The 15290-nt window shown below is 46.1% G+C and overlaps 1 protein-coding gene across 4 annotated transcripts in view; it reads right to left on the bottom strand.

The window, feature by feature from the left end:
* Positions 1-13281, bottom strand: part of Camsap1 (calmodulin regulated spectrin associated protein 1) — a 64980-nt gene extending 51699 nt beyond the window's left edge. The window contains exon 1 of one of the 4 annotated variants that reach the window (XM_048452696.3): positions 13030-13281. In XM_048452696.3, the coding sequence (XP_048308653.3) occupies positions 13030-13183 (154 nt within the window). In that variant the 5' untranslated portion in view covers positions 13184-13281. The remainder of the gene's footprint in view (positions 1-13029) is intronic. The other 3 variants (XM_048452697.3, XM_048452698.3, XM_048452699.3) reach the window with 3 other exon arrangements.
* Between the last annotated feature and the right edge of the window lie 2009 nt (positions 13282-15290).

Here is a 15290-nt window from a genome sequence, read left to right as displayed (position 1 = left end):
TGGAGTTTTCACTGAAACACGGTACAAACAAAACTACCACACCAGAACCAGGAGCCTAGTGGCCCACATCTTTAATTCCAGCACTCAGGAGGTAGAGGCAGATGGATCTCTTTGAGTTGGAGGCCAGCCTGCTACACATAATTTGTTCCAGACCAGTCAAGGCTACATAATAGAGACCCTATCTCAAACAACAAAAGCAGCACAGCAATATGCTAGTCACAAGAAATTCACTTCTAATTCAGCAAGATAAACCAACTTGCAGCTAGCCTGAGTTTAACACTGCAAGACCAAGTCTCAAAAAGAAACAAGGAAGGAAGGGAGTGACAGATGGAAGGAGGGGATAAGGATGAGAAAACAAAATAAAAAAAAATAAAATGGAAACAGATACACCATGATTAGGAGTATAGCCCAGATGTAGGGCAGAAAAATATATCTATATTATGCAAACAGTATTTAATAAGAAGATGGTGTTAGTAGAATCTGAAGTACACTGCTGGTTTCTCTACCAAAAAATTGAGAGATGGATATTGGTCAATGGAAATATAAGTTTTAGACCCAAATGATGAAAGGAAATTATGTTTCTCTCAGCCTTCCCTTTAGCCACATTACAGTTTACAGAAAAAAGAAAGGAAAAGCCAGGAACTAGGCACTGTGGGATTAGCTATAATCAGGTAAATTATCAGAGTCATAAGTTAACACTCTCCGGGACACCTTTCTCCTCCAGTAATTCCTTCCCTGTCATGGGATTTCCTGGAGAAATCTTTAAACGCTTTCAGTAGCTGTTACATTATCAGAAAGGATTACAATGCCCTCTATCCTCTTCTGCCAGGACTGGTTTCCAGACATCCATGAACATCTGAAACTGAAGTAGTCCCAAACCCTATTCTTCTATACAGATGTAACTGATGAAGTTCAATTCACAATAAAGCAATTTTAAGAGCCCAGGAAGGATGGTGTGTGATTAATCATACTACTCCAGTGGTTCGAAAGCTGTGGCTGAGACTCCTTTGGGGGTTGAACGACCCTTTCACAGTTATGAAGCAACAACCCGAGTAATTTTATGGTCAGGGGTCACCACAACATGAGAACCTGCATTAAAGTGTCACAGCATTAGGAAGGTTGAGAACCACTGCGCAACTCAAAATGCCATGCAATTGAAAACTTAGAAATTATTTCTGGATTTTTCCATTAAACACTTTCAGAGTGCAGTTGATCATGGTAGCATACTGCACAAAATGAAAAACAGCTAAGTGAGGATGACAGTACAATGAAGGCTGAGAAAGAAAAAACAGAAGGAGGCCAGGATTGGTGGTGCACGCCTTTAATCCCAGAACTCAGGAAGCAGGCAGGCAGATCTCTGTGAGTTTGAGGCCAGCCTAGTCTACCAAGCTAGTTCCTGGACAGCCAGGGCTACACAGAGAAATTCTGTCTTGAAAAACAAAAACAAAAAACAAAAAAAAAAAAGGTAGGTAGGGCAGAAATTACTAAAGACAAACAGTAAATGATGTTTACTGTTAGTACTAACTAGACTCAAAATACATAAAACATCTGACAGAGCTAATAAAACAGACAAATCCACTAGCATGAAAACTCTGGCACTTGTTCATCAGCAACTGAAAAAGCTATTAGAGCCAGCGAGGACACCAAGACTACCTGTACACAAAGCCCAGGCTGCTACTGACAGAATGCTTATTGCCAGAATCTGGGTCCACAGGACTCACATTCTATAGAAGCCCAGAAGCCAAGGTGATTTAAAGAAGCTAGCTGTAGGGAATATAGAAACATGAGGGGGTACAGAGTGACAACAAGTAGAAAATTCCCACCCTCTTACTGAAAGTCATCTGGATCTGGGAACTCCTGGGCATTTTATTCTTAAATAACCCAGTTAACAGGAACAAAAGGAGAGAAGGGAAGTAGCACTGAAAAAGGATTAATGTTAAGAGATTAGAGAAAGGACTGGAAAGAAAACTAAAGCTCCAATTCATCACCTCACACTCAGTTCTCTTCCTTCAAAATAACCGGCTTAGTTTCTTACTCTGATATTCTTCTACCCGTTCATGCTCAAGGTATGAACAGCATTTCCATCTGCACTGTTCTATCCCAAGGGTGTGTGGGCAACACACCTCAGTTCTGCCTGTGTCCTGATGAATCAAACAAAGCTGGAGATTTTGAAATGGGAGATGTTGCCACAACTTAATCTATGAGGGTCCAGACAGGAACTGCACAAGGACCTGGACCTCCGGCACCTGGTCAGCAGAGTCTTAAGGAAAGCTCTTCTACTTGGCCAAAAGAACAGGAGGATTGGAAGGCAAGCGAGGGGAGCAAGAAGCTGTTTAAAATGATCTTTGCTACATGCCCAAATATTCACCAAAATAAATTAAATTCTAGGCCTCAGCTTCTTACACTGTAGGTAGCAACATATGTAGGGGCAACATACCTGAATGTGGAGCTAGAAGTAAATAGTAACAGTAAAAAGTTTCCAAACACACAACAACCAGAAAATCAATCCAAAATCAAATGTATCATGGATCCAAGATGTTTCTGGCAGTGCTTACTCATGTTTTATCAAAAAACTCACTGCAGCCTTGGTTCTGAACACACAGCATACACACTGTACATGCCATCATACCACACAAGCCAACAAATATAACCTGAAATGTATCACCTTGAATTCAAGGCTACTGTGTGTCATGAACAGCAATATGTTTTTACTGTAACATAATGTTTTCTGCTCCTGTAGAAACATAATAGCTTAATACAGAAAAATATTTCCCAGGGCTGGAGAGATGACTCAGAGGTTAAGAGCACTGATTGCTCTTCCAGAGGTCCTGAGTTCAATTCCCAGCAACCACATGGTGGCTCACAACCATCTGTAATGAGATCTGGTGCCCTCTTATGGCCTGCAGGCATATGTGCAGGCTGAACAATGTATACACAATAAATAAATAAATCTTTAAAAAAAAAAAAAAGAAAAAAGAAAAATATTTCCCATCATTCCTCAACATGTAAGTATCAAAATGGTATATTCGCACTGTACTGTGTTCGAATGTTTAAATGTGGGATGGGAATAAAGACTGGATCTCATGTAGTTCTGGTTGGCCTTCATTTTGCTGTATACAAGGATGATCTTGAACTCCTGATCCTCCTGCCTCTACTTCTCAAGTACTAGAATTACAGGCACATGCCACAATACCCAGTTTTATGGGTCCTGGGTATAGAACCAGGACCAGAGCCTTATCACATGTAGGATCTGCTATTGCACTCAACTTGGACTTCCAAGCCCCTAGAACTGTAAACAATACATCTCCATCATTTATGAATTACCCAGGCTATGGTATTTTTCATAGCAAACAAAATGAAATAAAAGCAAGCATCAAAGGAAACGTTTCACACATAGAAATAGATAAACATGAAAACATAAACCCAGCATGGTGACACACATTGTAATCTCAGCACTTTGAGGAGGTAGAGGCAGGAAGATCGGTTCAAGGTCATCCCTAAGCTTAAGTTGAGTCTGGCCTACATAAGCCTTCATCCCAAAACAAGCAAACAAACAAAACCACACACTATAAACTACCAACACATGTGAGCTGCAGGGAAGGTGACACTGCCGCACTAACTGCTTATCTAAGCAGGGGTCAGCAGGCTAAGTCTAGTCAAAAACTAGAAAGAAAGGGCAACAACAGTCAGACCACAAAACAGTCACAGTCATGAAAGGGTAACTAACATCTGGTTTCAATTTTCCAATAGATTTATAAAAAGTTACTATTGGCAGAACTGGAAAAATGGCTCAGCAGTTATGAGCACTGGCTGCTCTTCCAGGACCTGGGTTCAATTCCCAACACCCACATGGCAGCTCACACCTATCTGTGACTCCAGTCCCAGGGCTTCTGACACCTTTACACAGACACAGATGCAGGCAGAACACCAATGCACACAAAATAAAAATAAGCAAATTTAAAAAAAAGAAGTTACCATTGAGAAACTGAGTAAAGACATCCAGAACCTTTGCAGAACATCTTACAACTACATGTTAATAAACCTCAAAATAATTTAATTTTTCTTATATTGTCCAAGATCCTAAAAGCTATTACTACATGGGAAGAAACTAATAGGACAAAAGGCATAATTTAAAAGGCTCCTCTTTACTTGTCATCAGGGAAATGCATACTAAACCACAGTAGGAAGGTGCAATCCACCCACTTGACTGGCTAAAAGTATAAAGACCAACACCACCAAGCGTGACATGAAGGCAGAGAATTTCATATAGTGCTCATGGGAAATAATGACTCAGCCACTCTAGAAAACTTCATACTTTCTTATAAATTAAAAATGCATTATCTCATGACCCATTACTCCTACATCTATTTAAGATGAATAAAAATATCTGTCCACAGAAATGAATACATATAGCAGCTTTTTCATAATATCCCAAAACTAGAAACCATCCCAATAACATTCACCAACAGACAAATGGGCTAGCCATACAATGTAATACTATTACTAAGCAAAGACCTGCACACCATGAGATACACAGACGAATCTCAATGATACCGTGTGGAGAAAAGAAAGTTAGGTGCAGGACCCTGATGTGCTTAAATAGGAAGAAACTCCAGGCAGGAAGAGGTACAGGAAGGCCAGGATGAGACTTACAGGGATCTGGAGGAGGCACACCACCAAAACTTTGTACTGTGTATCAACTATACTCCAATAAAGGTCCAAGACAAGTATCCACTTGATAAACAAGAATCCACTTGAGCAGTACCCACTATGCCCTGCTAAAAAGCCAGATCTCTTTCCTCCTCAGAAAATATCCTTAAGAACAGTCCATAAGTAAACCCCTGCAAGGGTTTAACAATTTGTCATTTAAGACATCCCAATATCTGAAACTCAGCCCTTTGTCCAAGCTAATCTCAGCTTCTAAATTCCACTTGCCTAGGCTTGTGCTAGCTGCACCCACACCTGCCTCCATTCCTCTTCCCTGCCCTTGCCTAGACTACATACTTCTTTATGGGGCATTCCAGATCCAGATCTTCTTCCCCACCTGACCTGCTAGTGGCATCTGCTCCTCTGTAAATGAGGCATCATACAGGATTCTCCTTATAGGTCTTTGCATGTGTGGCCTTCAAAGTTCCATTCAGTTCCTACAGGTCATAAGACAATGTTCACCTGGACTGATACACCTCTAATTTTGACTGGTTGAAACTGTAGCAACTGGGGACTACCTACTGGGGACTACCTGCTCAAAGTACATTCCCAGGCTAGCAGCAAACCATCTCCTATTCAAAAGTGTTCCCAGGTACATACAAAGAAATCCCCAATGACACCTGGAACATGGTAAACAACCTGGCCCCAGACTATTTCCAAACTAATCACCTACTGTGTCAGCCCTTACGCCTCTGCCTAAGCACAGCTAATCTACTCAAGGCACAAGATCACTTGGCTGCTACACAATGGTGCAGTCAGATACCCACCCCTGCTCTCAGGGGCTATCCAGGCCTTCACCACCCTTCAGAGCCATTCACTTTTGTTCTTTGACTCATGATCTCTCACTGACCTAGCGTCAAAGAGTAGGCCAGGCTGAGAACCCATTTCTACCTCTCCAGTATGGGATTACAACCATATACCACATCTGACTTTTTTAGTATTTAAAATTACTTATGGCAAGTGATGGGGGGGGGGAGACCTTTAATCCCAGCACTCAGGAGGCAGCAAGATGGATCTCTGAGTTCAAGGCAAACCTGGTCTACAGAGCGAGTTTCAGGACAGTCAGAGCTACAAAGAGAAAGCCTGTCTTGAAAACAACAATATTTGTTAATTCGTATATGTGCATGTATACTCATACATGCCACAGCATATGTGTAGAGGTCAGAGGACAGCTTGTAGTAGCCAGTTCTCTTTCCATTATGTAGGTCCCAGAGATCAAACTCAGGTTGTCAGGCTTGGCAGCAAGCATCTTTTATTTGCTGAGCCATCTCACCAGCTCCATACCTGGCTTTTAATATGGGTTCTGGGACTCCACTCAAGTCTCCATGCTTGTTTAACAAGCCCTTGACCAATCTGAGCCATCTCCCCAGTTCCTTGCCTCACAAGCTCTTTAGTGTCTGAGCTGTCTCCTCAGTCCCTCACCTTCAACTCTTCCATTTCCTCCATGAATGTCCATATTTCATGAGGATTGTGATCAACAAATTTAGATGGCACCATGTGTCTTTTCCTTTTATATTTCCTATACTGTAAAAAACAGCTATGCATACAATAGACATTAGATGAAACTAATCTTGGCTCCATGTTAGTCATCCTCAGACAAGATGAAAATTGAGAGCCATCCAGGTCACTGAACAGTGCAGCTCTGAGGTAGAGGGAGCACTAGCATACCTAAAGTTGACAGGGCTATCCTGAAACAAAAATCAACGCAACATGGCAGCAGTAAGTTTGTTCCAGGACAGCCTTAAATAGTGTGAGACCCTGTCTCAACCAGTCCCCCTCTTAAAAGCCATCTGAATGTATAGCCAAAATTAACATTTTGAAACACAATAGTAGCTAACCCTTCGGAGGGTCAAACAAAGGATTAGCTAAGAGATTAAAGACAGATTTTCATTCTCTGATTAGTGTTTAGCTCCTGGCATCTGGCCAGAAAGGAGAACATGAATTAGCACAACTCTAAAGACATAAATTCCCCCTACATACATAACAAGCACCAGAGTATTCTGCAGGTGGGCACAACAGTACATGTGAGAGCCAGGACCCCTAATCTTGCAGAGATACCAAAACAAGAAGATAGGAGGTTCTCCAGACACCCTGCAGAGAAAGGGTCATGGCAACCGCTGCCAGGCAGCAGCCCCTACAGTATCAAACTTCTCACGAACAGCAAACACTTGAGGCTCCTGGACCCGCCCACTCAGAAACACCCAACTCACTTGCCAAGAATAACAAAAGGCTATTTAAAAACTACAGTCTAGGGGCTGAGAAATGGCTCAGCCCTGAAGAGCACTGGCTGTTCTTCCAGAGGACTGAGGTTTAATTCTCACCACCTACAAGGAGTTCACAACTATATATATGCCTAGTGCCAGGGGACCTGAAGGCCTCTTCTAGTCTGAGGGCACCAGGTACAGATATGGTGCACAGACATATACATGAAGATAATGTACCCAGACACTTAAAATAAAAGTAAATAAAGCCACAATCTAAACTCATGAAACAGTGGTCTGAACAATTTGTGACTTAGAACAACTTGGTAAGACACTTCTGAACTGAGCTCAGGCAGCAGACTGCTCCCAGGGAAACATGCCCAGTCCAGGAAAGAGAGGAGCAGTGAGCAGTCCCAGCCAGCTCTGGAGCTATCGAAAGAGGTTCCAAGAAGTGAGCTCTGTTGGGGAGGACTGTTTTAAGGTGTGTTGCTTTTGTTTATACTACATTTGTTTAACTCTGTGACACTGTGATTCTTTGCCTGTCTAAGACACCTGATGGTCTAATAAAGCGCTGAATGGCCTATTGGCTATTTTAAGGCAGAAGCAAGGACAGGCAGGGCGGGCAGACAGAGAGCATAAAAAGGAGAAACGAGGAAGAAGAGGAGCAAGAGAGCAAGGAGAGGAGGACACCAGGGGTCAGCCACCCAGCTACACAGCAAGCCACAAAAGAGAAGTAAAGAAAGGTATACAGAAATAGAGAAGATAAAAGCCCAGAGGCAGAAGGTAGTCGGGTTAATTAAGAAAAGCTGGCAAGAAACAAACCAAGATAAGGCCAGGTGTTTATAAGTAATAATAAGCCTCTGTGTATATTTAGGAGCTGGGTGGTACACCCCCCAAAAAGCCAAAAGAGTAAAACATCACAATAGAACTCCTTTTGACCAAATGCCACTAAACAAAACAATACCATGACTCTAGCAATGTGGTGACTCCTAGAGTTAGGAGAGGGCTCTGCTCCTAACACTGACTAGGCCAACCAATGTAAAAGCATTTTGAGGTCTGCAGTGGCTCTAGCACATATTTCCTAGGAACTGGGCTCCATTGGCCACAGATCGGAATATGAATTCTTATTCTACAGCGTGTTTTTCAAAATAGCAGTCTGTAGGACTCTGGTGAGCATAGAAGAACGGGGGCGGGGGTAGAAAAAGGACAGAGAGCAGCATTCCTGGTTAGTAGACCTAACCCCCCAGCTAGGTCACCACCCTTTTCCAACCCAGCCTGCTGCTGGTGGTAAGATGAGAAGGATCAGCTCCTGACTGGGCCTAGGATTCAGGACAGCTCAGCTCTGGGGCAAAAGGACAAATCAGTTTTTGCTGAGCCACAGAGCAATCTCCTTGCAAACAGTTGAGAACCTTCTCATCCGGTCCCTGTGTGTTCCACTGTCCTTGAGAGATAAAAACTCATATTCCCCCACTATTCCCTGAAACCAAAGCCTAGATACCTCTGAGTTTGCTAAGGGCACAAATACAATGCAAATAGACCAGAAGCAAAAGCCAGGACTGCTGCAGCCCTGGTCTAGCACACTATCCTGTAAAATAAATGGTCCTTCAAATCACCCCTTTGAACTTATCAATTAATTTATTGCAGGTTTCACACAAATGCCACTATATTCTTACAGTTAAGCAGACTTTGCTCCTCTTTGCAAACACATTTAAGTGAACAATTTTCAGCATGCCTAATAAGTTACTCCCAAAAAATAACTAAAAGACTATCAATGTAATGCAAGAGTTGCCAGAAAAAGAAGAGATAGAATCTGTTGTGTGATCTTTTACTCTTTTGGCCTTTTAAGAGAGCCTGTCACCCAGCTCCCAAATAAATCTCACACACGGAGGCTTATTCTTAATTATAAAAGCCTAGTCTTTTCTTAAATTATTCCAACTACCTTTTGCCTCTGGGCTTTTATGTTTCTCTATTTCTGTATAACCTTCTTTAATTCTTATTCCATGGCTTGCTGTGTAGCTGGGTGGCTGACCCCTGATGTCTTCCTGCTCCTCATTTCTCCATTTATGCTCTGCCTGCTGGCCCCGCCTATCCTTGCTTCTGCCTCGATATTGGCTGGTCTTTACTAGGACCATCAAGTATTTTAGACAGGCAAAGAATCACAGCTTCACCATTAATCAAATGCATTATAACAAAAGTCACACACCCGAAAATCATATTCCCCAAAAACCTAAAAACAGAAGTATAGGACAGAGCCCAAATCTAGGTTGTTGCACGAGAGCAGAATAAATCTGGAGAAAATGTTTCTTCATAACCATAAGCCCAAGGCCTAGGGTGAGCTCCAGAGCCTGCCACTCGCTATAGATTGCAGCCTGAAATAGGGTCATGGACTCTCAGGGGCAAGTGACAATGGAGTCTCCAGTAGTCAGCCACACAGTTCCACCACACTTCCAACTCCTACACAGAAGGAAAACTATTTTCACTTCCAGACTTAACCAAAAAGAGCATAACACATAAAACATAGAAGACCCTTTCCCTATGACTGCCCACGAAAACTAAGTTGTCACTGAAGCATCCAAATGGAAAGCAGCATGGCCAATGACTAGTAGCCTAAGATGAGATCACATGGAGATTGCCAAAGATAAAGATTCACCCTGGAATAGGAACAGAGTTGTTTTGGGGGGAGGAGGATGTCCCCTATATTTTGCCAGAACTCCCTCCCCACCCTGATTTCTGGAAGATACAACGCCAGGCTGGTAGAAGTAAATTCATACCAGGCTATGAACACCATAAGCAACTGTCCAGCTGAGTCAGCCTGGTCATATAAATTGCCGAAGCTGGGTCTAGAATGGAAACCTTCTCATTTACAACAGTGAACGGAAGGGAAAGACCTCTAACACACATATGATGTGCATTCTGCTAGCAGAGGCCCTGTCTCAGATCATAGGGACACCTAGGCTCGGGTCCCTTGCTGGTCCTCAGTCCTGATCTTCCTCCCGGTCCTTAAATGAGCACTCTAATTCTTAAACCACTGGGCATGGTGGCACACACAGAGGTAAGAGGATCGCTGTGAGTTTGAGGCCAGCCTGGTCTACTAATCCAGTTCCAAAAACCCTGTCTCAAAAAAAAAAAAAAAAAAAAACTAAAACCTTAAAGCCCATTTTCTCCATTATTTGATGAGGTAACAAGACCTCATGAGTAATCTGGTACTAGAATAAAACTAAACCAGGTGCCAACGAGAGAAAAATTTATCTCTAGATACTACAAACCAAGTTGAATGTTACCACTAAACATAACTAAACACACCCTCCTAGAGAAACTACAAAGTAAATAAACAGAGTCTAAATAAACTATTTCTACATGGCCAACCTTAAAAACACAGATGGCAGTTCAACAAGAGTACTTGCCTAGCAAAGCCTTGAGTCCCATGCCCAGCACAAAGGTTAAAAGAATACATATACACAAGAGTGAAACTTGTACATAAGACTAGGAGCTGTGCACTAGGATGTACCATGTTTAAGAGCAAAAATCTGGAAATGAGCCAGCACCTCTAAGTAGGACAATGGCATGTGGTAGGCTAGCCTTGGTCAAATACTAAACAGCCGGGCAAAAGAATGCTGGGAGCTAAGATGAACTTACAAACATAATCTATAGAAGAAAAGAAAGCCTCAAAAGACAGCACTAGAAAGGTTCAACAATACACAAAACTAGGCCAGTGTGTCTATATGCACCTTTAATGCCAGCAACTCAGGAGACAGAGAGGTAGATGGATCTCTGAGTTCAAGGCCAGAATGGTCTAAATAAGAATCCAAGCCAGACACTGCCTCAAAAAGAGAAAAAAAGGAGGAGGAGGAGGAGGAGGAGGAGGAGGAGGAGGAGAAGGAAAAGAAGAAGGAGAAGGAGGAGGAGGAGGAGGAGGAGGAGGAGGAGGAGGAGGAGAAGGAGAAGGAGAAGGAGAAGGAGAAGGAGAAGGAGAAGAAGAAAAATCATGCAGAACTGAATGATACCAGGCTGTGGTGTCCCAAGCCTTTGATCCCAGCACTGGTGAGGCAGAGGCAGGAAGATCTCTGAGAGTGAGGTCAGCCTGGTCTACAGAGCGAGTTCCAGAGCAGTCAGGACTACACAAAGAAACCCTGTCTCAGGGCTGGAGAGAGGGCTCAGTGGTTAAGAGCACTGACTGTTATTCCAGAGGACATGGGATCAATTTCCAGCACCCACATGGCAGTTTATACCTATCTGTAACTCCAGTTCCAGAGGATCTGATATGATACCTTCATACCAATACACATAAAATAAAGATAAACAAATTATTGAAGAAAAAGAAACCCTGTCCCCAAAAGTAAACAAATAAAAAAAAACTTAATGATATAGCTTAGAACAACAGCAAAGGTTTACAGCAGTGTAGGGGGAGGTGCCAAGGCAATGAGGGGTATGTGGAAGTAGCAATGGTGGATGTAACCACTGGGCACTCACTATTTGCTCTAGTTAGGTATCACACACCTTTTTAACCATTTCAGCGGTTATTCGGTGTTTTGGGGTTTTTTTGGGGGGCAGCAGGTTTCAAGACAGGGTTTCTCTATGTTGCCTCCCAAATGCTGTAATTAAAGGCATGAACCACCACCACCACCTGGCTTCTTCAATAGTACTTTTTAAAGTCAGATAAAGCCAATTACACAGCAGTGTTTCTCCACCACCATGCAAAACCTGAAACTCAACAGAAGCGGTGACCAAGAATTATAAAACTAAAAATTGTAAAAGAACTACTTCCACACTGCTAGCTTTACACCATAGCATTAAATTTAAAATAAAATAAAGCAGTTTATTTACTCCCAAAACTCGCGAAACATGCTTGTCCTTATGATGAGGTGGAGGCCTGATGCAACACAGTCCCCTGTCACAGAGAACACCTGCTTAGCAAGTCTTTTAAACTGGTCACCTAACCCTGTCCTGAAAAGGTTATTCCAGCAACCCAGTCTGTAATGGCTCTGCCAGAACAAGGGCAACTCATGCTTCATTTCAAAGGGATTCAAAAGTATTTAACACTTAGTTTTGTGCCTGAAACAAGGTAGTTGTCACTGATACTAGAGCCTTCCAGTCAACTCATCACCAGCATTATTTGGCCTGCAAAGCTCTCAGAACACCCAACCAGAGCGTCTTAATCCACTAAGCATATTAGGTCTCATAAATGGGGTTTCATGACAAGGTTACCTTGTTCTTCACAACAGGAATTAGCCAAAGGGGTTGTTTCTGCACAATTTGTGTAACACAAAATTTATCTTTGGAGTAGCCAATAGCTCATGTTCTGGAAAGTATCAAAATTCATAATATATAAACCAGAATGGCTGGGACTCTGGGTTTGTTCCCTTGGACTAAGTCTCCAACTATTCAAACTAAGCCTTCTGGCCACAGTTGCAGTAGGAGATGGCTAAACGGAGATTACTCACACAAGAAAGTACCTTTTGGACTCAAACGGCCAGTCCAGTAGCCCAGAATAACACTGCACCAGACAGGCACCCTTTACCCCACCCGAGACTCAAAGAGTATGGATGATACGCGAGCGTAGTCCCGTGCCAGGACCTACTCCGGCCGACCTCAGTGCTCGCTCACCTGGGCCACCCGCCAGGACAGCAAGTCTTGAACCGACACCATGCGAAGGCGCGCCCTGGCCCTGTCACCGGCCTCATTCCCAACCTTGGCTGTCTCCACTCCTCGTCCCCAGACCTTTCTCCGTGTCCCCTATCCCCCCGACTCATCGGATCCCCTTTGGTCCTATTGCCCGGTTCGTACAGCGACGATCCTCTCTGGTCTCATCCCCCTGCATGTCAGTCCCCTTTCTGTCCCCTCTGTATCATACCTAGTCCAATCTATTCCCTGTCTGTCTTCCTCTGGTCCCATCCTACGGCTATTGCGTCCCCCTTTGGTCCCATATCCCGTCCGACCCCGGTTCGTCTTCCTCTGGTCCCATCCCCCGGCTCCCGCACCCGTCCGACATCTCCCGGTCGCGCCCGACAGCAGTCCATGTCCCGTCGCTTCCCCTCTAGTACCAACCCGGAGTCCGATTCGTTCCCCGTTCGTCCCCCTGTAATCCCATCCCCCTGCCCCGGACCCCGCCGCGCCCGCCCACCTAGGCCATAGGCCTTCGCACAGATCCACTGCAGGTTGGCTGCGATCTTGGCCCGCGCCGCGTCGTAGCGGTCCAGCGGCACCAGGTCGGCTCCCTCCGGCGGTGCCTCCATCCTCCTCCAGCCTTCAGCGGCGGAGCGGCCGCCCGCGTCCATCTGCAGACAAAGGCCGCGGCGGCCCGGCCGCAACAAAGACGCCGACGCCCTCCCGCGCCGCCCGCCCGGGCACACGGCCCTTGCTTCACGGCCGCCGCCGCCACCCAGGCTGCTGCTGCTGCATGTTGCGGGCGCCGAGCCGAGGCCGAGAAGGCGCCGAGCCGGCCGGGGAGGCGGCGGCGGGCAAGCGCCGGCCAAGGCAGGCGCGGGGCAGGCGCGGTGCGGGCACGGGCCGGGGGCGGCGGCGGTGGCGGCGCGTGCGCGGCCCCGGAGGAGCGGCAGCTGAGGCGGCGGCCAACGGGTAGAAGCTAACGCGCCGCCGCCGCGTCACGCAGGCGCACTTGGCGCCTCCCGCAGCCCCACCTTTCTCCGCAGGCGCAGTAGGTACCGCCCCCGTATCCCTGTTCGCCCCGCCCTCCTTCCGCAAGCTCAGTACCTGTGCCCTTCTTCAGGCGCTCTAGACACACCCTCGGCCCGCCCTCAGCCCGCGTCCTTTGCGGGAGCATCAGGCACGCCCCTCTAGTCCTGCCCAGTCCGGGTCCTCAGTAGCCGTGGACACGCCCTCGGCCCCGCCCCTACCTCATCCCCAAGCGCAGTAGACATGCCGGTCCACCCAGTCTCGCCCACTTCTGCCACAGTAGACACGCCCCTGGCCCGCCCCCAAGCCCGGGTCTGCGCAGGCGCAGTATATTATGCTGGGGACCCGCCTCCTTTTCAGCGACTTGGGGGATTACCATCGGGCGCATTGGGTACATAGAGCATCACTGTTGCGCTCAAGGACTGGTTCGTCTCTACCTCTGGCAAGGCCGGCTCCCTGTGAATCGAGCACCCTTAGGGTTTGCACGGGCGCTGGGCCTGCCGTCGGAGATCGCGAGACGTCGCCACCGAAGCAGGCAGAGTGCACGCGGCTCGGAAACAGTACCTGAGATCAGCGCTCGATTCCGGAGCAACCGCGAGCTCCACTACCCCAAACGGACACTGGGGTGTTCTCTCGCTCAGGTTCGGCGCCTAGGGGAATGGATGCTTAAGACCAGCGCCGCGTGTGGCCTGCGTTAGTGCTTGAAAGGAACTAGAGTATTTTTGTGAAACCTGGGTGCGCAATGCGGAAGACATCACTGGAGGGGCGACAGTGTATGCACCAGCCCAGGGGGAGCAGCAGGAACCCAGCACCCCGGGTGTGAGGGTTGTGGGTAACCGTACTGGCCCTGTAAGCTTCAGGGTGCTTAACCTCTGTCATTGTCAGAGCATCCCTTACCCACAAAAAGACAGTAAGTAGAGTGGATGTTCGAGGAGAGAGTGCATACAATCAGATCAAGTGGTGATTGAGGTGGCACTGGGATTTGTCTCTACTGCATGTACTGGCTTTTTGGGATCCTATTCTATTTGGATGCTCACCGTCCTAAGCCTGGATGGGGGGGGGGGTCCTTGGACTTCCCCCAAGGCAGGGTACCCTGCCTTCTCTTAGGACTGGAGGCGAGGAGGGGAGTGGAGGAGCGGGAGGGAAGTGGGAGGAGGGGAGAAAGTGGAAATTTTGATTGGTATTATTTATAAAGTAATAATAGATAAATAAAAAGAGGATGAGTTTGGACATGGTATCCCATGCTTGTGACCCCAGCACTGAGGAGGTAGAGGCAGGAGGATCTGAATGAAATTCAAGGCCGGCTTCAGCTCCTAGAGATGAAACCCTGTCTCAAAAAGCAAAACGGAAAGTGTATAGACGCCTGGTGTGGCACACACCTTGAATCCCAGCACTTGGGAGGCAGAGGTAAATGGATCTCTGTGGCTTCAGGGACACCCATTTCTAATTGAGTCCCAGGTCAACCAAAACTACCTAGTAGGACCTGTCTCAAAAATTAAAAATTTGTTAGGGCTAGATAGCCAGGGAGAGACAAGAGGGGGACATTTGGGTAGAAAGAGGCAAGATGTGAGCTTGGTGTGAGTCTGGGAAGCAGTAGACTGTTGAGGCCGGTCCTTGAAAGTAGACTGGGTTGCTGTAGTAGGCTGATCTAAACCCCAGTGTGTAAGAAACAGCAAGGCCACTAAGCACAGAGCCCCAGGAGCAAAAGAGCGTAGGACCTAAGGCTGGAACAGCAGAACTTGGTCTGAC

This window comes from Myodes glareolus, chromosome 21 (genome assembly GCF_982192425.1).
Source record: "Myodes glareolus chromosome 21, mMyoGla1.1, whole genome shotgun sequence".
In the NCBI taxonomy this organism is placed as follows: Eukaryota; Metazoa; Chordata; class Mammalia; order Rodentia; family Cricetidae; genus Myodes; species Myodes glareolus.
This window is presented reverse-complemented; position numbering and strand designations above follow the sequence as displayed.